Source organism: Etheostoma cragini, chromosome 4, assembly GCF_013103735.1.
Source record: "Etheostoma cragini isolate CJK2018 chromosome 4, CSU_Ecrag_1.0, whole genome shotgun sequence".
Lineage (NCBI taxonomy): Eukaryota > Metazoa > Chordata > Actinopteri > Perciformes > Percidae > Etheostoma > Etheostoma cragini.
Genome location: NC_048410.1, coordinates 14,584,576 through 14,606,202, shown reverse-complemented (window position 1 = coordinate 14,606,202; position 21,627 = coordinate 14,584,576). Strand labels below are relative to the sequence as shown.

At 39.5% G+C, this 21,627-nt stretch overlaps 3 protein-coding genes across 3 annotated transcripts; 2 read left to right on the top strand and 1 right to left on the bottom strand.

Annotated features, from left to right (window-relative positions):
* Positions 1-566: 566 nt before the first annotated feature.
* On the bottom strand, positions 567-7,432 carry fbxo42 (F-box protein 42). Its single transcript, XM_034869252.1, has 10 exons — positions 7,165-7,432; positions 5,974-6,253; positions 5,646-5,762; positions 4,466-4,600; positions 3,699-3,852; positions 3,451-3,561; positions 2,806-2,902; positions 2,549-2,605; positions 2,317-2,433; positions 567-2,212 (listed from the first exon to the last, which is right to left on the bottom strand). Exons 2-10 carry the CDS (start codon positions 6,245-6,247, stop codon positions 1,157-1,159), a joined length of 2,118 nt encoding a protein of 705 aa, XP_034725143.1. The 5' UTR covers positions 6,248-6,253; positions 7,165-7,432; the 3' UTR covers positions 567-1,156.
* Positions 7,433-10,980: 3,548 nt separating this feature from the next.
* LOC117943286 (SUZ domain-containing protein 1-like) lies at positions 10,981-14,672 on the top strand. Its single transcript, XM_034869313.1, has 4 exons — positions 10,981-11,652; positions 12,471-12,520; positions 12,628-12,897; positions 13,003-14,672. Exons 1-4 carry the CDS (start codon positions 11,602-11,604, stop codon positions 13,112-13,114), a joined length of 483 nt encoding a protein of 160 aa, XP_034725204.1. The 5' UTR covers positions 10,981-11,601; the 3' UTR covers positions 13,115-14,672.
* A 1,381-nt stretch (positions 14,673-16,053) lies between these two features.
* On the top strand, positions 16,054-21,398 carry necap2 (NECAP endocytosis associated 2). The gene is made up of 8 exons (XM_034869295.1): positions 16,054-16,304; positions 17,497-17,597; positions 18,282-18,386; positions 19,021-19,102; positions 19,641-19,749; positions 19,887-20,031; positions 20,131-20,221; positions 20,369-21,398. The coding sequence occupies exons 1-8, from the start codon at positions 16,210-16,212 to the stop codon at positions 20,412-20,414; spliced, it is 774 nt and encodes a 257-aa protein (XP_034725186.1). The 5' UTR covers positions 16,054-16,209; the 3' UTR covers positions 20,415-21,398.
* The last annotated feature ends 229 nt before the right edge of the window (positions 21,399-21,627 follow it).

Genomic DNA, 21,627 nt, shown 5'->3' with positions numbered 1-21,627 from the left:
ACTTCATAGTGTAAACAAATACTTTTTTGGAGGTCACCGAGATTAGTGTCCAAACTTTTCAGACATTTATTTCCTTATCTACGCCATGCAATCACTGCAAAATGCATCTTTAAACATAAATGTCACAAATTGATTTTTGTGACCATAAATATGTTGTCTTGAAGTGATCGTGTCCTAGAATTGTTTATTTATGCAGTCCTGCCCATTTTCTCCTTTTTGTGATGTCATGCAAGTTCCTGCCTACGGCCATTAAAGTTCTGAGTTCAAACCCCTGGTGTCACAAGATGCTCACCATATATAATCACGCTTGCACTGACGGGTTAATAAAATCTTTGCTACCATAAATATATGACTGAATTGCTTCCATACATCTAATTCACATTGGTTTAAGGATTGAGAGTAAACTGTCACGCAGAAAAGAATGGACATTTGAATGTCTAGACTATGACAACTCTACTATGGAAGATGGCATTGAAAGCTGCAGAACAGAACTATGGACCTTTTGGCGAGATTATTTTATCAACAAATGCATAAAAACTTGATAGACCACACAGCAGGAATATTCAGACTGTGACAGAACAGACATGGAGGCCTTTATTGTTTAACTATGTTTATAGTACAGTGCCACATCTCTCACCCTCCATGGCCCCCGACAAACAGTCAACAACTTTAACCACCACGCACACGCGCATACCCACACGCACGCTGTTTTTAATGTAAACATTATAGGCTTAAAGAGCGATACAAAAAGCAAGGTAGTCGTCAACCGTTTCTGCGTCCTTTCTTCCAGAATTCCTCAGCAGAGTTAACAGGAGGACGACACAGAAAAACAATTGTTATCGTTTGGTCGATCATATTTTGGGGAACAACAAAAAAAAATGTCCTCTTCTCCCTAATCACTGCAGTCACAAGCACGCACACACAGTCATGATTTTCATTGAACCAAATGCTTTTTATCAAAGTGTAATTAAAGTGTTTTATTTTGAATGCTTGCAGTAGGCAGAAAGGAGAATAGTGAATTTATGAAGTTGAACATCTAACAATGCTTTTGTTCTTTTCCCATTATTCTCTTTATAGGAAAAAGGCCTTGTGTGTCAATTCTCTTGTGTAGTCACAGGGTGGAGCGTCAGTCTTCCCACTTACACCTGGAGCTGCATTACCTTTTAGCTCGTACAAAGTACAAGGCGTTTGTTTTAGGGTAGTACTTCACATTCTGTTTCTTGTCCATGAGGCCCCCAAATATGATGAGCTCTCCCCTGCCCTGTACCACAGTGTGAAGGCTGGTCTCAGGAGGCCCTGTAACCGCAGCAGGAGTCCCATTCCCATAAACTCTCCAGGACACCACCCCAGCAGACTTGGCCCTGGACACATCCAACACATACATCTGCATGGGCTTGCAGTTGAGAGACTGGTACAAAGGTTTCCCTACGTTCAGGCTTTGGGGTGGGTGATGGCCAAGACGGCGTGCAATAGGTGGGATAGCATGTCCATCAGTTCCAGCAGCCTGTGGAGGGCTGGAGGATGACGACGGAGGGGTTCCAGGTGGACCCCCTCCTCCACCACTTCCTCCTCCAGGAGAGGCCCCCTGTGTCTGAAGGGAAGACAATGACGATGAAGATGGTAAAGAGGAGGAAGATTTGTTTTTCACTGCCTCCAGACTTCGTCGTAAGGCAGCAGGGGACACGGCACCTGGGGGAGTGTGTGGGGAGCCTGCAGGAGGTGTATGCAGGCCATTGGTGCATGGCACCTCAGGGTGGTGACCGGCAGAAGGGGGAGACTCCCAGCCATAGTCTGTGGAAGCAAGTGGGAGAGGGCGAGAGGAAGGAGATGCAGCCTGTGCTGGGCTGGTCCTTGGTGAAGGGGAGGATCCGTTCAACAACAGGGGAAGTGGAGGAAGAGGCGGGCTGTCAGGGCCTTGTGAAGGAGACGGCTGTTGGGATGAGGATGGGCTCCCTTCTCTGGCCCCTCCTCTAGCTGAAGGCCGAGGTCTCAGCGTGCCCCACCGGCCGTTCACACACGGAGCCTCCTCAACAGCTCCCAGGACAACACCGGCGGCTCCACTCCGAACAGGAGACTGAGAGCGCAGGGAAGGCGGTTCGGGACCCAGAGGGGCAGGTGTGGCACTTATGGGGGAGGGCCGAGAGTTAAGACTTGGGCTGAGCGGTGCACGACCAGATGGAGCCTGTGAGAAAACCACCACACACTGGCCCACCTTGAGGAAAATGAACAAGATGATAAAAAAAGCACATTAGTGATCAATCTAATGATTAGGCACAGATATTCAGAATAGGACCGACAGCTCAGTCAGACACTTACTCTACAAGCTGGGTGACACCACAACTCCGGGGCCCCGTGGTCCTCGTTTTCTACCTGCAACTGCTGCCACCGCCATGGTGGTGCGTCCATGTGGAGGAGCCAGGCATCTTTAAGGAGCTTTAACACACAAGACAACAACATTAGTCAATACTGTAGTCACATGGAACATTTGCTATGATATAAAGATATGTTTTTTTTTATACTAGAGTGAAGTTAAAAAACAAAAACTTACTGCATTAGGGCCGCCGCAGCCTCCCAAGATGAGCAACGTCTGATCGTCAATCACAATCTAACAAAAAAAACATTTAAAATGGTATCACTTAATTTTATATGACAACCCAACCACTTGAAAAGTGCATGGAGAGGGGTAAGCCGTACTAAAGGGTCAAAACTCGTAACTTGTTAAAACAGTTGAAATGACCAGAAATACTACTCAAGATTGTCAACAACAAAAGAAACAGATTTTCTTGAACACTGAAGCCTTCTTACTTGTGATTGACCACCTCGCGGATGAGGTGATGGGCCAGATATGGGTGGTTTAGACCAGGACCACTGCTCCAGATCCAGAACCCAGACTTCATTACTCCTGACCAGAATCATCAGAGAGAAGGCCAACATGGTCAGTAATCACAGCCAAAGATTTAATTCCCTATTCACTTTGAAGACAGTCCAATTAACAACATTTAGGCCTAAAGCTGAAATGTGTAAGGCTTTACATTTAAATATCAATTTATATGGTGGAGTATGTTTGTGTACCCGCTTTTGAATTTTTTTTAATTTAATTGTCAAATTAGACTTGTCTACGTCTTCCTTAACATCCCGTTGAGGCTCTGTAACAGCTCCTGTGTCACTTATTTTCTTAGGTTTCAAGTCTGTTTTACCCTGTTTTACCTGCTTAACTACAGCGCTTGTATATGATTTCCTTATGGGATGTACATCACATTCTCACAATCACCTGACACCTTAAGAGTCAATAACATGTTTACTGTCTATGAACAATGAGGTGAAACATCTTTGCAAACATGTCCTGTCCTCTTATCTCTAATTTTCATGTACAAAAAGTTAAAGATTTCACCTTTAAATTTGTGCAGCTCAGTTTTGTATAATGTAATATAATAAGTAATACATTCATACATTTGCCGTGCTCCTAGTGATCCCCCAAACACCACCATGGTGTTCCCAATCACAGAGGAAGAGTGGCCCGCCATAGGGGGAGGTCCATGTGTTGTCACTATACAGTTCCACCTGAGATTATAGAAAAAAAAGTGAATCACAAAAAAAAGAGAGAAAAAGAATTATGAAGAAAACTTAAACTGTACAAAGTTATTCCATCACTAGTCACAGCTACATCCTTTAACTCCCAGGACTGCAGTCTCTCTCACCAGTTCTTTGAAGGCGAGTAGGTGTGGATTTCATCAAAAAACCTTTCTGGTTGGTGCAGTGGATATGGGCTGGGGCGTGTCCATCCCCCAAACAGCACCAACAGATCTTTGTGCATTACTAGAGTCGCCCCAGCTTTAGGAGATGGATAAGAGCCTGTAAAAGAAGAAAGCAAAGATATTCACATTTTAGCTAAAAAAGCATGATGTTGTATGTATGAATTTAATTTTAAAAAATTCAATAAAAATCATTAAATGTATTAATGGAGAACAATTATATGTGACTAATTACATTTAACGTAACTAACTTAGTGCCTTAAGTTAACTTGGCTGAACAGAAAAGGAAAACATGGCACACAGTAAAACTATGTAATTGTTTTTCATGATGCATCTCTCACAGTAAATGGTCTTGACAAAAGTCTACCTCTTAATCCTTAACATGCAATTTCTTTAAAAAGAATAAAAAAAAGGTACAATAAGCAAAGGTTTCTAGCAATATATTGCAAATGAACTAGTAAGTAATTGTACTACAATCTCATTTCATCAGCGCTCCTTTGTTTGTGTTACCATCTCAAATACTGTGTACTCAGCTGCTGAGCATCTGACTACAACATTTACATAATGTGGTTTGCCCTCCCACAGTTCTCCTTCCATAAGCCCCAGGGGCAGTTTTTTTTTTTTTTTCCTTTTTCAACCAGAGCTATGAATTGTAAATAAAGCCCAAATGTATGTATCCTGTTGGCCTTTACTAAATTGTAACCTACTCGTACCTGATGCTAAAGGGCGGATCCACTCCTTGCTGTTCAGGTCAAGGCGCCACAGATCATTGAAGGCAGCATTACAGCTACTCTGAGTGCAACCCCCAAACACATACATGGACTGGTTTGAGTCATAGTAACATGCACCTGCAACCAGAAAAAACACAATTAACCAGAGAAAACAGAGCAAACAGTGAGCCTTTTAGACACGTTTTTCATTGTGTGCCTTGAACAGTAAAATCAGTGCCCAGCCTTTTTAATAAATCGTAAGTGGAAGACACCTATATATATGGTGTCCTTTTATGTGAATTAAGCTACAGCAATTGACACTGGACATGTCAATGTTAATCATAAATCAGTCTTTATTTAGTTTGAAGATTATTTTTAGGCTTTAATTCAACACGACAGCTGAAGACATGAAAGGGGACAGAGAGGGGGTATGACATGCAGCAAAGGGCCGCAGTTCGGAGTCAAACCTGGGCCTGCTGTGTCAAGAAGTAAACCTCTATACTGCATATGTGCTCCTGCTCTAACAACTGAGCTATACGGGAACGCATAAATCTGTGTTTTTATATGCTACGCACTGCACTCATAATCTAATCCGAGGGTCTTCAAAGTTTTTCAGCCAAGGACAAAGGGTCAGGGACCCCCTACTACATATAATGTATATAATTAGGTAGCATATTAAACTGGGCCTACAATAACTTGTAAGGCGACCTACCCGAACGTGTCTTTATACATACCTTTTTAGTGCATAAGATATAAGTTATTTAAATATTAATTGTTGGCATGATTTTATAAATGTTTTAATGTTAAACATACATGTGGAACAGTTAAACTTTTGGATTAACAGTATCTGTGGATGGCTACCTTAGTGACTACACTACCTACAGGTCAGTAAGCCTATCATCAAATAATGTTGCTTCACAAATAGGCAGTATGTTGGATTTATGTCTAGATATTTGAATTTTCTTTCTTTCAAAAAAAAAAATTAAAAAATCAGCTCAGAGGACCCTTGAGGAGAAGAACCCTAGCTAACCCACAGCTCAAAACTCATTGAAAAAAGGTTCCGATGTTAGATGCATAACCTGAAGTTCTGTTTTTTTGACTTATGGTAAAAATAAAAATAAATAAAAAAGTGTATATATTATGTGCAACTCATTTTGACATAAGTGTTAAAGCATATACTGACTGTGTGAGAAGCGCTGGGTGATTGGGGTTCCTGGATATGGGTATGTGCGACTTTCCCACTGGATATTTCCCTCCTGGACAGCTCTCAAGAAACCGTGGTAGCACTGATAAGCAACACCTAGTTCAGATCAAATATTAGTAAGCAACATGAACACAAAAATGAGCGCATTTAAATGAGTATTACTTTTTAAACGTTACATCTCAGGTGTTTAAAGTAACATTTTACTGCTCTGCTCTTAGTGTTGTGCCCACTCTGAACCACTGTAAGGTTAACCAGTCTACCTTATGATTCAGTTTTATACAAGACTATGTCAATACAAGAAGCATACCTTTAATGAGGCGATACCACTGCTTACATACAAGTGCAGCAGTCTTGTGCTCCTGGTACGGTGAGAGGAAGGACAGGATATATTCAAGAACTTCCTCTGGCAACTCCACCATTGTTCTCCCACCTCCTTTGGCACTACTGTCCATGTTCCCTTCTGGTTGACAAGACCCCATGTTTGACTCTCCTTCCTCTGTTATCCCAGCATGGTCTGCACCATCTTCCTCTGTATCCATGGCAACAAAGCATCCATCCTCATTATCCGGGGTGCGGGACATTATTGTCTGTTGAGACATGGATAGACATGTTAGTGACTCGCCATTTATTCTAGTTGACACACCTGCCCAATAACTTATAATTATTGAATTTCTGCAACTCAAATTTTAATTTAATTTTACTCCCAACAGACAATGACCCAGCGAAACTAAACCTACTTAACATTATAGTGGCATTTAGTGTTCATCAGTCCTAACAGTTAATTGTCTCCCCCATTGTCTGACACGGGTGTTGTCCTTTCTTTAGACTAAGCAGCTGGCCTGGCCCCTCTACGTTCCCCTTGTATCGTTCATCTAACGTTAGCTGTCGTTAGCCATTGAATACCTAATGTAATGATGGATTTCTAACCCTAAGCACCTCCTAACATTAAAGCTAGCTAACAACCTGGGAAACTAAATGAAACTTTTGATGGAATAAGACTAAACAAGGAACGACGAATGCTACAAGACACCGGCGTGTACATGTTATTGGACTTGGCTAACGTTTGACAATATGTGCTAGCTCTGACTAACGCTAGCTAGCTTAGCTAACTGATCATGATGAGCATCCAAGCTAACATTAATGAATCTATAGCTAACGGCCCATAGCAACAGCGTACGAGTTTTCTTAAAAACGTCAACGACAAATTGCTTTGCATGATAAAATGTGGACTCCGCACACTTCTTAAGTAAGACACGACAATCTTTCAGGACAGCATTATTGGCTGACAATACATACAACTAGCTAGCTAGCTAACTAACTAACAAACTAACTAACGTTAGCTAGCTAGCTTGCTAGCTAGCGGTTATCTTCAGTCTGCTGCTGATAACCTAGCTATGCTAACGTTAGCTCGAGCAGTCATTAACTAACTCATCTAGCTAGCTAATGTCAGATAAAGGTTGTCAATTTCACTCCTTAATTGTTGAAGCATTATTCATACCGTTGTTTTAGACGTCGAAGGCTCTGAGTGTGTGTCTTTCCTCTTCTTACCCCCGGTATCAGCTCCGGAGGTTTCTCTGCAGCCTCCAAACAGTCGCCATCTTCCGTGAACAGCGTCCTCCGCAGCACAGCGACGCTGTTAGCATCCGCTGACTTTCTGTGGTACCCACGTACCAGGGTGGGACGCGTTATTATGGAGCTCTGTAACAAACACTTCGCCCCCAGCAGCTGTGGGCTAATGTGGTGCTCAGGGGAAAGTTGGAATTACCCAATATAATTCCCCAAATAATAAATGTAGCAATATATCACAATACCACTATATAATCAATTATAACACAGGGACACTGGAAATATCGAAATTACTTGAACTGTCAAAACAACATTTGTGCATAAACCCATGGTCTTAAAGAAATGTTGGTTATCAACCTCACTTCGGTAGTAAATCATGACTGCTGATAATGTAAGTGGAATTTTTTTTATAAAGGTTTCATTAATAGCCCACCTAAAAGAAAAAAAGAAAATCCCAGTTGCCAGTTGATCAAAGGTAAACTAATCGGATTTTGGTTATCGGATTGGATCAAATCTTGAAAATGGGTTGTTCAAAAGGGAAAGAAGGAATCTGAAATCAGATTAGATCAGGGAATCCAATCCTAGTTTTAATCTGGATCAAACCTTCAGTTTGTGTTGTTCAAAACTTGTCAGTAGGATTTGGATAACTTTGATCCAAAAAACAGGATTATCCTGATCCCAACAGGGGGTAGGATTTCAAGGTGGATTTCAAGGTGGATTCCAGCACAAAAACTTAGTAAAACTTTAAATTGGTCAAAGAATACATTCGTATCATTTAGTGTATATACTTTTTATATTTTGCACTTGACTTGTTTAACCTTAGTTAAGTTTAGTAAAGTAAAAAATAAAATAAAAATAAAAATTATCTTGTCCTCATGAAACAATCCCCCAAACAGATTTAAATGAAAAAAAAAGAAATACAAAATAATAATATATATCTCATTCATCACCGTATATTAATTTCAAGGAAAAAATCTAATACAAATGTCGGGTCTTTCCTCCTTAGATGAAGAAGAACCCTCAACATTCTACTACTACTACTTCACTTTTAACTTCTTTTTTTTTTAAAGACGTTTTCAAAAATGTCCACAATGTATTTGTTAATGTATATTAGTTTTTTATTTGTAGTAGCTTAGATGAGGGGTCAGAAAAGAAAATTATAAATGGAAGTCGGAGTTATTTTTGTGTTTCATTGGCACCCAGATAGCTTAGTTGGTAGAGCGGGTGCCCATATATAGAGGTTTACTCCTCGACGCAGCCGACCCGGGTTCGAATCCAGCCTGCGGCCCTTTGCCGCATGTCCTTCCCCCTTCATATCTTCATCTGTCCTGTCATTAAAGGCCTAAAATGCCCCAAAAAATTATCTTAAACATTTTTGTGTTTTATCACAAAATAAACACTTAGAGTGACCCCATCTTGACTCCTCTACCTGTTCTGTAAGTAGCTGGTAGCCCACATTGTGATATGTTGTCCTATTTAGAGCACTGGTGATCCGGATTTGGTAATCCTGAAAACTGTGTATCTGGATCAGGGTGATCCAATCCAATGTTGCTTTAAAAACCTGCATAAAAGTAAGACGGATTACCTGATCCTGGATAGGAAGAAATGGGATTTCCAAATACGGATCATTTTGATCCAGATTACATGTTTTGAACAACTGGCCCAGGATGTTCAAAGGTAAACTGATCAGATTTTTGTCATCGGATTGGATCAAATTTTGAAAGTGGGTTGTTAAAAAAGGGAACGAAGGAATCTGAAATCAGATTAGATCACGGAATCCAATCCTAGTTTTAATGTGGATCAAACCTTCAGTTTGTGTTGTTCAAAACTTGTCAGTAGGATTTGAATAACCTTAATCCAAAAAAACAGGATTATCCTGATCCCAACAGGGGGTAGGATTACAAGATGGAATCCTGAAAGAAATTGTAGTTAAACTTTAAAATTGGTCAGATAATACATTTGTAATGTTTAGTGTAAATACTTTTGTTTACATTTTGTATGTATATGCATACTTAAGCTACTTACAATAGTGTAAAACTATATTGTCCCCATGAAACAATCCCCCAAACAGATTTTAATAACAAACAAAAATAACATTCATCATCGTCATTCATCACGTTTATTAATTTCAAAGAAACAATCATCAGAGATAAACCTATCAGCAAATCATTTCTGGTCTCTCCTCCTCAGATGAAGAAGAACCCTGAACATTCTTTAGTTTGTTAACTATTGGACGTTTAGCCTTTTTTTTAAGACGTTTATCCACAATGTATTTGTTAGTGTAGGCTATATTTGTTTTTTATTTGTTGTGGCTCTGATGAGGGGTCACTAAGGAAATTATAAATGGAAGTGGTTTGTTATTTTTGTGTTTTGTCTCAAAATAAAAAACACTTCCAGTGACTCCATATTGGCTCTTCTACCTGTTCTTTAGCTGGTAGCCCACATTGTGATTTGATGTCCTATTTAGAGCGCTGGTTATCCGGATTTGGTAATACTGAAAACTGTGTATCTGGATCAGGGGGATCCAGTCCAATGTTGCTTTGAAGACACGGCATAAAAGTAAGATGGGTTACCTGATCCTGAATAACAAAAAATGGGATTTCCAAATCCAGATAATTTTGATACAGATTAAATGTTTTGAACAACTGACCCTATGGACATGTCTCCTCCACTTTCATCTGACCTTGATTTAAACAAATACAAATGTTAACAGTTTTTATAATTGGTTTGTTTCAAGAAGTGCCTCTCATATACTGTAGATCTGTGCACCTTGGAATTAATGTCTGTATTTAGTATACCTGTTTCTGGTGGGTTATAGAGCTAAAGTGTATATTTATTACTGCTGTAATTTCGTACTCCAATGTTGGCCAGCTAAAAGTCATGTAAAAAGGTGTACACAAACACCACACAAATAATTAAATATTCATCATCAGACCTGCCCCACTCCTTTGTTTAGAGAAAGTTACAATGAGCAGTGGTTTAGACATGCAAGAAAGATGCCTTCTCTGTCTGTACGCAAAGAAAGAACAAACAATACTGCTGCTATTTTGACATTTGTGAGGCGTGCAAATATACATCTGTAGTGTTTTGTAGCCACTAGCTGTGTTTGAGGTTGTACATTTTACAAAAGGATTTTTCTTTAACAGTTCACTTTTATTAGTAGAAAAAGCTCAGCTGCAAATAACATTACCTACAGTGGGGCTTGAAAGTTTGGGCACCCCAGATAAAAAAATTGTATTGATGTGCTTAAAGAAGCCAAAAATGATGGAAAAATCTCCAAAAAGCATCAAATGACAGATTAAACGTTCATATAATATGTCACAAAAATTTAGATTTTATTTCCATCATTTACGCTTTCAAAATAACAGAAAACAAAAAAATGGCGTCTGCAAACGTTCGGGTAGTACACATAAATGCAAATTTAAAGAACAACAACACTTTATTTATATAACAGGTGTTGTTTTGTAATATCATGCACAGTTAGTTGCCAAACACACCACTTGGCAATACATGTTTATGATTTCTGATTCTGATGATGCGTTCAAGTCACTACCGTACATTTCCACATTCGACTGCTAATTAGATACTATACAGTTTGGTATTTTGCTGATCCCTGCAAACGGAAGGGACGGGTAATACAATATTTCACATTGGGCCTTTAGTTATGTAGCTAGGTTAATGTAATTTTTGTGGTGGTCTCGAAGGAAAGTGCTGCGTTTAGCTAATTGTTGTGCGAGGCTAACGTGCATGGGCTAGCTTCACAATCCAAATCTGTGTTCTCCATCCAAAAACAACAAGTAGTGTGGTGGAGTGAGCGTTTTGCTCACTTTTAGCTAAGTTTAGAACATCAAGCGTTACGTAATGAAATTCCCTTTGTAATATTTAAATTACTTAATCTTGCCGGTTAATTGTCTTGTTGGAAGCTAGCAATGTGACGCTAACGTTACCTTTCCGAACGTTAATACAACGTCATTTCCCTTCCTGTGTTAGAGCCACTGCTTAAGTGGTAAACCCTAGCTAGCTAACACAACTGTCAACAACCCCAAACTTGTTTTTCCGTCTGAGATGCGTGTGGATTACACCAGTGGCCGGTTGATTTACCGAGGTGGACGTTATTTCACGGCAAAACTAAAGTAGCAGGCAACCAGGGGGTATATTGTCCTCAGCAGAGCATTGACGTTACGCTAGCAGGCCAACACGCGGCCAAGCTCCGGTTTGCGAACTTATTTATTCAGCCTTCATCCGAACACAGAAACCCGTAAGATTGTGCCTGCGGGTCTGCGTGAACTCTGCCCACCGTCCCATGTCCTCTGCGTGGATGGGAGATAGTTAGCCGGTGGAGCCGAAGTAGCAAGCAGCTCTGTTAAACATGGAGGATGAAGAGGTTGCAGAGAGCTGGGAAGAGGCAGCGGACAGTGGGGTGAGAAACACTAATTGTAGAAATATTCTTCTAAACAAGATTATAACTTGATTTCAGTTTGCCAGTCACCTAGCCAGGATTCGCAACAGCGATATACTAGATGTTTGTGAAGCTTGAATACCAGAAATAAACACACACACACACACACACACTTGCTTGTTTTCTCATCAAAGAACTGCAGCTTGCCTTCCTGACTGATTCTTGCAGGTCTCACTGTCCCATAACGACACGGGACTGAGCCTAACTTCATGTCATGTTTTTACTCAACAAAATGATTTTATCATCTGTGGAAATCCTGAATGATATCCATAAAAAAACTTAATTTTTACAAAGTTGACTTTTTCCTATGTTTCCCCAATTGTTATGACCCACCCATTGCGGAAATGACAGGCTGCACTCGGCTGCACTGAATCATTTATAATTTCCAGTGTGATATTAATGGAATGGTTGAGTTGCTCCATTTTTTTATTTATTTTTTATCCTGATGAGCAAGCTGAAATCCACCGGCTGGCAACGGCATGAAATGATCTGATACTGGGATATTTTTACAGTTTTCCAAGATGTTGACTATGAATTGGCTTAACACTAAATATAAATTCCAACTTCTGTCTGAAAATGTATATAACATACAGTATGTGTATTGATTTGATTTAATGATTGAAAAATGTCACATCTCCTATGTTTTCTTATATTCCAGAAACCAATCATCCGTTAAAAAATCTCATGAACATGTTTGCTATACAGATCATTGAGACAGATAATGAATTTGTTGGACAGTAATACAAACGTTTTAATGTGTAAGTGTGTTTTCTCCTCAGGAAATAGAGAGAAGGCTTGAGGCTAAACTGAAAATAAACCAGGAGGCAAAGTAAGCAAAGAGAAAATGTATCCAACATTTTCAGTACATAGTAAGATAGCATAGAAGTTTTTTCCCAGTAAATTCATTCCTATTGCCTGTTCTTTCTTCCTGTACAGGAAGTCCAGCTTGGGTACAGGTGGCTCACCTGTTCGGACTGCTATTGTAATTCAGGATGACTCTCTGCCTGCAGCACCCCCACCGCAAATTCGAATTCTGAAACGTCCTTCAAATAACGGTACTGCAGGAAACCTTGCATCCTCGACCCGTCCGTCGCAGCAGATGAAGTCCTTGGCTCAGCGGGAGGCAGAGTACGCGGAGGCCCGAAGAAGGATCTTGGGTAGTGCTTCTTCAGATGATACGCCTCAGGACAATCCTTGTCAGGACAGGTAAGAAATCACATCAATTCATTTTTACAGTAGTTAAAATGCCTAGATGTGAAAAACACTGTAATATATTTATTATTATTTTTTAATTTCTCCTCATATCATTAGGCCAGCTCGTATGAGCGTGCAGCAACCATCAGAACCAGTTCGTCCAAACAGTAATGTGGTCCGCCAGCCCACTGGTCCAGACGGTACCTCAGGCTTCCGACTCTGCAGATAAGCAGAAGCTACCTGCTGCAAGGAGTCCGCTGTCTCCCTGAGAGGGCATAAAGGGTGGCAGTTAAGGGGGTTGTGTGTGGTATAAAGAGAAGAGTGGTGGGATGACACAAAATGTGACAGACTTTAGAAATATGATGATGTAGCATGGATTGAAATGAACTTCTCCACCCTCTCTCTGCTCTGCTTACTGGCATGGTCTTTGCCTTTCACCTTGTCTTTTCCCTCTGTGGAACACAGCAAGGGGCTGGCAGAGATCAGCCAACGATCTGAAACCCCTTCTGTTCCACACTGTGAACAGGCTTTTGCCTCACATCCCTACACACTGTGATACTTTGATGTACCATGAGGTGCCCTATGATTTTAAGCATGATTGGCCGCCCGTGTGCCCGGGCATCAGGTGTCTGTCTCTTCAGGGAGAATATGGAGAGCTCGTAAATCTGGGAATTCCCCGGAGAGGTACAAGGGAACGAGCTATACTTTCCACTGATTGAGCTTGGATCATGGCTGTGTGTCCACTGGGAAGCTGGCCTCAGTTTGTTGGCTTCAGTGGAGATTATGTGCTTGACAGTGCTGGGATTTTACTGTGTGTTCAGCATCTTAAGTGCAAAGGTGAGAGAAAGTCAAACTGATCCAACACTAGAGTAAAATTGCACTGTACTTAAAAGTGCTTTTTAATACTGTAGTTGCATAGCAACGGCAGAGGCCCAGCCAACGCTCCACACTGTCCACAGGCCGGGTTTGGCACTGGTGGCTATGAAACAAATGCCTGGTGGGCACGCAGCCTGTGGCCAAAGATTATAGATCGGAAGGACAGAATGTCACTAAATCTAAGTTTATTCAAGCAATAAAGATGAATTTACTCCCTGGATTATTTTTTACATATTGCCTAATTACCGGTGCTGTGTTTTGTTTTAAATTAGCTTTTGTTTCAAACCGCTGATATTGTTTCTTCATGTTTGTGGGTTGTTTTGCCGAGACGTAGTATGTTTACGTAAGGAGATCAGTAGTGTATCGGAGATTAGATGATGTAGCCTGCATAGCAAACTTTATTGGTAGTGTCATATCAAATTTTATCAAAATGGAAAAAGTCAGATCCATTCATGAATTGAAAATCTTACATTATTGTGCAGAAACTTCCATGTGGGTCACCTTGCTGTTACTAATCAGAAAGGCTAAATTGGCACTTCTTTACGGGCCAACTGCACTGCATCTGCCTAGGACCGAGGACTTTGATCTGCTTTGGCACCAGTTGATGTATATCGACTGATTGCGTTATTTAGATCTTTGGTCTTCAGAAAAAACTATTTGATGCTCAGCATGGAGGATAATATAGCCACATTTGAATTGTGTTAATTTTGAAAAGGGTCGGGGTAATTTGTGGTGAAAACTACATAAATGATCACACAGATATTGGAAGTCTCATCTTTTGTGTCCTTTAGAACAAAGCCAAATTCCTCTTCCTGGTTTGATGAATGTCTTTCATTGGGTGTTTTTCACACACACGGACTTCGCACCATTGTTTGCCAGTGATTGAAAATAAAAGTCTTCAAACCATGAAATCAATACTGATCGGTTACCAGTACTGAGAGTTACTGCAGCAATTTTTTGAGCCCTTTGACACTTATATGCCTTAAATGACAAATGATCCCTTGTTACATACGTCCACTTTCTAATGGGTAGTTCTTGTTAATCTTAAGCTTTTTTGACCCTTGTGATAAGTAAAATTATTTGACTGAATACAGTCTGTCTTTGAGGCACAGTTTATAATTACAAATTCACACTCAGTAGGGTGGGGGAAATGGTTTTCTTACCGAAGGGTTTCATGACTACCTTGACCATAATTTATAATTTTTCCAGTTTCAGTAAAACAATTGATTGGAAATATTCACAATGTGTGTAATGGATGTAAAGTATGATTAATGGCAAATTAAACAACTTGCTTCTACACTTAAAGCATACTTGTAACTATGGCTTAAAATGCAGCTGCATTTGTGTGTGTGTATGTATGTATGTATGTATGTATGTGTGTGTGTGTGTATATATATATATATAGGTGTGCGTATGTATAGTGTGCGTATGTATGACATTTATGGTCATATATGTGATTGAAGTTTCCTTTTTTTTTGTTCGATGACAGAAATATAGGTTGTCCATTGCAGCTCTTACATCTCAATATTTTTGTTATAAAATACACAGTTTACTTAGTATAGTATTACCAAAGGATCAGTTTCAATGATTGAAATAAAATAGATTTGTAATCACTTTAAATTGATATTTAAAAGCAAAAGACCATCCTTTATGTGATCCACACCCATGACGCTTTGTCATTCTTGTAGACTAGTATGTTTACAGTGGCATTAGTAATTGCATTCAATAATAAAGGATATGAATACTTTCTCCACCAGAAATCTGGTTTAGGCTACAAACTTCAGAGGAAATTCAAAGGAATTGTTAAAGTCAGAATTAAATTATGAAAAGCAGAGGGATAGTGTGGAGAAAGGTAAATCAGCAGTGGCTGGAGTATTGGGATAAGCAATAAAAGGAAGACATTAACATCCATCCAAAACAGAATGCATGATAAGAAGTAGGGTAGGGGAACACCAAGGAAAGGGCAAGGAACAATATTCAGGCTGAGAATTGGGCACAGTAACAGTACACTTCTAGCATTAAGGGAAAACTGTGCTATGAGGCTGGAACATGTCCTTCTGTCATGCAGAAAATGTACACAGGAGAGGCAAGAAATGGGGACACAATTACAGGAAACAGGGAGAACTGATCACAATGTTAAAAGTATTTTAGAGAGGGGTGGTCAAGGAAGGAAAATGGTTAGTGTTTTAAGAGTGACTGGACTGGAAAGTTGGCGTTAAGATGAATGGAACACGAGGAAGGATAAAACCTGAGGGCGGCAATAGTGGGTGCCAACTGCCGTAAAACCTCAAAGAAGAAGAAGAACTTCCTGCACCACTGTTCAAATCATCCTGACCAGACGCGGCGCTGTTTGAATCGAGCACCGCGGCTACGTTTGGGAACCTGGTCCAGTAGAGGTGTGAATTGAAAGTCGGAAGTTTGTTCTGATAGTTAGTAAAACTGGACAAAATGGCAGAAGACGACAGTTATGAGTCAATGCTCTGCGTAAAGCCCGAGGTTCATGTTTACAAGATCCCGCCTAGGGCTTCTAACCGTGGATATCGGTAAGATAAGCTTAGAGAGTACAACGTTTTTAAAGCGGTGAGCTGACGAGTCTCACTGGTTGCTTGACAAGTGTCTGTCGTCAAGCTAGTTTAACGTCAATACATCCATTATCGGACACGCAATTCTTTGGGGGGTGGGAGGGTTGCAGCCAACACAGCCAGTATCTACTAAGGACTTAGATTAACAGACATAGCTAGCTAGCGTTAGCTAATACATGTGCTAGCTAGATGCGCATAACGTTAGCATTGTTTCCAAACGCATCGCTCCTATAACTTTTACTGTTCGCGTTATCTGCTCACTGACATTGGACACAATCATCCCGAATTTGTCAACCAAAAGTTCCTTGATTGCGACACATGTCTGATGTCATTTGAAAAGTTAACGTTAGATGTGAAAGACATTAGAAATGATGACACCGCTGATAATGTTAAGCTTTGAGAATTTAAAAATGGCAGGGCTCAGTCTATGTCCGATAATGGATATAGACCTGTGTAGTTATTAGTAGCTGTTAACGAACTTTAACTTTTAAGTGTCCACGAAGGGTCAGTAAATTTAGTTAGCTTAATGATAAATTCAACAGTATTGCTAAGCTGTGTCTAGTTCAGTGCAATGTGTGCTTGTTTTGCTGACAAAATTATCAAAAAACATTGGTGTAACATTATCTGACGTTCGCTAAACTATACTGTAGGGGTTACATTGCTACCTAAGTGACGGGCTCTCTCACAATAAATTAAGTTGTCAGGTTGAGTCCAACTATAATGTGACAGGCAGAGAAAGAGTTTTCTTCAAGCATTTTATCACTGCTCATAAGCAGCTTGATGTCTTTCTACATAAAGAAACTGTCTTGGTTATTCATTCTTGAATCTTTGAAACAGTAGTTGGACAAAATCAAAAACGTAACTCAAGGTCCACTTACTAGCTTTTATGGAGCTTTCCGCTTTATCTCACTTTCTTCCATGGATCGGATTTAATCAGATCACATGACGTAAAAAGAAGACAGCAAGTTGTGGTTGAAAGCTCCTGAAAACGACGCTATTGCTTTTTCTCTTGTCACTCAAATGTCTCATTCTAGTCTTCCTAAAAACATTTATTTTCACTTCCTCCTGCTTTGAAAAGCTGCAGCTGCCTGGGTGAAAACAGTGATCAAGTCAGCCACTTTCATGTTCAGATGTGTGCTTCCTGTTTTTCTAGTGCTGCTGACTGGAAGCTGGATGAACCTGCATGGAGTGGCAGGATGAAAATCACTGCTAAAGACAAGATTGCCTACATTAAGTTAGAGGACAAAAACACAGGTAAACAAACTGATCTCCTTGAAGATAAATGTTACGTGTCCATAGATAAATTGCTTACAGTTAAGTGTTTACACAGACATTTTACGTTTTTACTGTGCTGAGTATCTTAACTTTCACCACCATCCGAGTACCAAGTTTAAGTAAAAAACTGACTCTTTAAGTAACTGTAAAGGGAGCAATCATTTCCATTGAACTTTAGAGCAGACTTGATAGTGTAGCCAGGAACATGGTGAGAAATCTCCACCAGTTTAGCCATAAAACAGGGATGGATGTAAACTGCTACTTGAATGGTTGGCGGAGGCATACAACCGCGAGGCAATAAAGTAACTAGTTCTTCTGCCATGTTTGCTAAGCATGTGCGCAAGTTACAAATGCTTGGTTTGTTTTGGGTTCTAGTTGTACAGGTGAGTATCTCCTCTGGTGAATATGCAACAGACTAGAGGCTGCAAGTGTAGTGAGGCCTTTTTCAGAGGTAACAATTCAAAATAATCCCTGGAAAGATTATACAATTCCAGTCACATATATCATAGAGAAAATGTGTGTGTTTGTCACAGTGTGATCAAAGTGCCTTTCAACAAACTTGCAATCTTTCCTTGTCCTTTGCAACCAACCCTTTTACTTGATTACTCACAATGCAGAAAGTAACCCTAAAGCACCATTTGGTCTAAATTTGTTTTTTTGCAGGGGAGTTGTTTGCCCAAGCTCCAGTCGAACAGTATCCAGGGTGTGTAGTGGAATCAGTCACAGACTCCAGCAGGTATTTTGTGATCCGGATAGAAGATGGCAATGGTAAGACACCTTCATCAGACTTTTGTAAATAAGAAGTAGGTGGATATTCAATACTGTCGCATTTATAGAAAAAATGCATTAAATCAGTTTAAATATAAATGTAGAAATATATGTTTTAAAGAATAAAAGAAAAAACATGACTGACTGTGTTCAACTGGTCTTAACTAAATTAGTAGTACGTTTTTGTTTTTCTAGAGTATCGGTATTCAGATTGAATTGTGGAAGTAAAATATTGCATTACTCTTTCACAGACTGTTTTTACATTTTCAAAATGTTATATTTTTTGCTTCATTTTGAGTCTGCTTCATTGGTCACCATGATCCTTAATGTGATATTATAGTGACGCCAGTCCTGGTTAACTCTGCCAACTTTGCCATTTTCTCAAGACTTTCTGTCTTATACTGCAGTTATCAAGTGTCAGTAGATTGAAGTTAAAAGGTTTTTATTTCTTTACATCAAGGCGCCATTTATGGCTGTCTATAGCATTTATCTACTCTGAAGTGTAAGACAACCTTATTTCTGGGGGAAGTCTTAGATTCAGGCTGAAATGGTGTAAGTCACAGGCCCGTTCTTTTATCATGTGATGCATGATGTATCCTAATGTTCTTGTGTCTATACAATTACTTTAATAAAGGACGTCATGCTTTTATCGGTCTGGGTTTTGCGGATCGTGGAGACTCATTTGACTTCAACGTAGCTTTGCAAGACCATTTTAAGTAAGTTATCTTACATAGCCTTTTTACTATCTGATCTTTGTTAAAGCAACTCTAGAGAACTTTTTTGCTTTGGTCCCCCTACATGTTTAAAGTGGAATGGTCCAACACATTACATTATGCAAGTTTGCCAGATCAGGTAGCGGATCTGTGGTTTGAATGAACTGGACAATGTAATATTCCAACCTGTAGGGGGGCCAAAGCGAGATACATTCTCTAGTGTTGCTTTAATACATACAATCTGTTTATATGACATGGCACATGTGTTCATAAGCACATCTTGCTACATTTACATGGATGTTTAAAAGTGATACATTAATACTTGCGCATTTGCTTTGTGTGATGCACATTTGTCTATGGTGCATATAAATAATTGTTCATCCTAAATGAGCGTAAAACAAGTCCAAAACCTATTTTAGATGGTGGAGTTTACAGTACTTTATAAAACTGTTTTCTCATCTGTATCTTTCTACTGCAAGGACCCATCCTATCAAAATTATTTTAATGATGGTTATCATGCTTTCAAATTCTTTTTCTAAAGGTGGGTAAAGCAAGAAGGAGAGCTCGCAAAACAGGAAGCTTCTGAGAGCACAGCACCTAAGTTGGATCTTAGCTTCAAAGAGGGACAGACCATCAAGATCAGCATTGGGGTGAGTCACTCCATCATCACAGATGGAAAGGAATTACTAAAAAGGATAAATACTACTTTGATAGATTCTATGAAGAAAAGAGACACTAATTAAACAATAATGATCTTCAGAAATTCTCATGACTCTGTCAATCCCAGAACATTAAGAAGAAGGATGCAGCTGGAGCCAAATCCCGGCCCCTGGGTGGGGGTCTACTCCCACCTCCACCAGGTGTGAAGGTTGGAGGTGTCATACCGCCTCCTGTGGGAGAGCAGACCGTCTCAGCTGGACAGACTAACACCGGTGATCACCGTGCTATTGTATCAAATCTGTTTTGTTTTTTTCAAACGTCTTCACGTGATTTAAACTGTATTAATGCTTTCAATGATTGTTATTCTCCAGATCCAGCCTCTCTTTTTGACTTCGGGTCCCCCGGCCCCGCAAACCCACCCAGCTCCGACATGTGGGGAGATTTCACATCTGCAGGCTCCAAGTAAGTTTGTCACAAAATGTCACATGTATTTTCTTTGTATGTGTACTAATCCATCTTGTCCATCTGTCACAGTTGTCTAACATTATTAGTTTTTTATTCTTTCGCACTCATCACACTCATCACCCACCCTCCCCTCCCCCCCCACAGCTCCAGTAAAGATGCTGTCAAATCAGGATGGGTGCAGTTTAGTTGAGTAGTGAGAAATACTCAGGTTCCATACATTCCATGGACCGGACGATTGTGGCAAACAGAAACTAAAAGAGAGGAACTTTAAAAATTAAAAATTAGCAAACTTGACTGGCTCATATGTTCTGGCTGCACTTAAAGAACATGTTCACATAAACTATAGACCAACACACTCTGGAGAAACAAACCGTAAACATGTACATATTTTTTTTTACTAATCTTATATTTGTGTCACACTCTACTTTGAAGTGGGATCTTTGTTTGATTTTAGAAGCCAGGCGAGACCCCTAAATCATCATTGTTGGAGAATGTGCTCTCGTCAAAACAAATGTGCATGTTGATGGTTGAAAGGACAGTATGTCTCGTTAGTATAGCCAGACAAGAAAAAAAACTTATATCCATGGCCTAAAATCAAATGTTCCCTTATTTTTATTTCTACTATCTATTCCTTGTCACTTGTAGTCTGTCCAGAATCAGAAGTGATTGTGATTTACAACATCGTGCTCCCATCATACCGTTGTCTAATTACACTAGCACCACTCATCTCAAAGTTGTTTTTACCATTTTGGGAAACTTAGTTTACCCATTAAACTATCAGTTTTGTTTATCTTTATACCAGTATGTATGTGTGTTTTGTTTTCAGTTGCATTGTTTCCTAGAGATCTTAAAGCTATCTTGATATTCGATTTATTAGTTTTACATTAAATCTCTTAAGCCTTCCTTAAAAAATACCTAGATTTTTTAATCATGGTGTTGGAAAAAAAGTCCCAATTGCCATTTTCTTTTGTCTATTATTCAAAGTTTGAACATGTTTCCTTTTGATTTTTTTTGTTTATGCCCTTCATATGTATTTTTCTCCTGTCTTGTTGCTTTTAAAAATGTGCCTTTTACCAAATAGAAATCGAGTATTTGATTAAGTGCCTTTCTGAAAATGATCTACAATGTATAAAATATAAACCTGTCTTCTTGTAAATAAACAATATTTCAATGACTCTTGTTTTGTTTTTATTCGTGAACTAGGAGGCTTGTGAGTGTAGTTCTTCACAGCTGCAATATGTTCCCTTGTTTTATATAACTTATTAAGTACTGTACAGTTTAAATATGTATTGTTGAGTTTATTGTGTTGAACAGTATTTCAAATTCCTAAAGTAATCAGACTAATAGGTTAATAGGATTTTTCTTTCACATTAATCTGTCCCTAATATAAATTTGATCACGGT

Excerpts from the sequence above, each read along its gene's own strand:
- fbxo42 (XM_034869252.1), bottom strand. The coding sequence starts at position 6,247 with ATGTCCCGCACCCCGGATAATGAGGATGGATGCTTTGTTGCCATGGAT. Across the intron at positions 4,601-5,645 it reads CACCCAGCGCTTCTCACACA|GTGCATGTTACTATGACTCA; the intron begins GTCAGTATATGC and ends TTCTGGTTGCAG. Across the intron at positions 2,606-2,805 it reads CGCGAGGTGGTCAATCACAA|ATTGTGATTGACGATCAGAC; the intron begins GTAAGAAGGCTT and ends TTTTTTTGTTAG.
- necap2 (XM_034869295.1), top strand. The coding sequence starts at position 16,210 with ATGGCAGAAGACGACAGTTATGAGTCAATGCTCTGCGTAAAGCCCGAG. Across the intron at positions 19,103-19,640 it reads GCTTTGCAAGACCATTTTAA|GTGGGTAAAGCAAGAAGGAG; the intron begins GTAAGTTATCTT and ends CTTTTTCTAAAG. Across the intron at positions 19,750-19,886 it reads CCATCAAGATCAGCATTGGG|AACATTAAGAAGAAGGATGC; the intron begins GTGAGTCACTCC and ends TGTCAATCCCAG.
- LOC117943286 (XM_034869313.1), top strand. The coding sequence starts at position 11,602 with ATGGAGGATGAAGAGGTTGCAGAGAGCTGGGAAGAGGCAGCGGACAGT. Across the intron at positions 11,653-12,470 it reads AAGAGGCAGCGGACAGTGGG|GAAATAGAGAGAAGGCTTGA; the intron begins GTGAGAAACACT and ends TTTTCTCCTCAG. Across the intron at positions 12,898-13,002 it reads GACAATCCTTGTCAGGACAG|GCCAGCTCGTATGAGCGTGC; the intron begins GTAAGAAATCAC and ends TCATATCATTAG.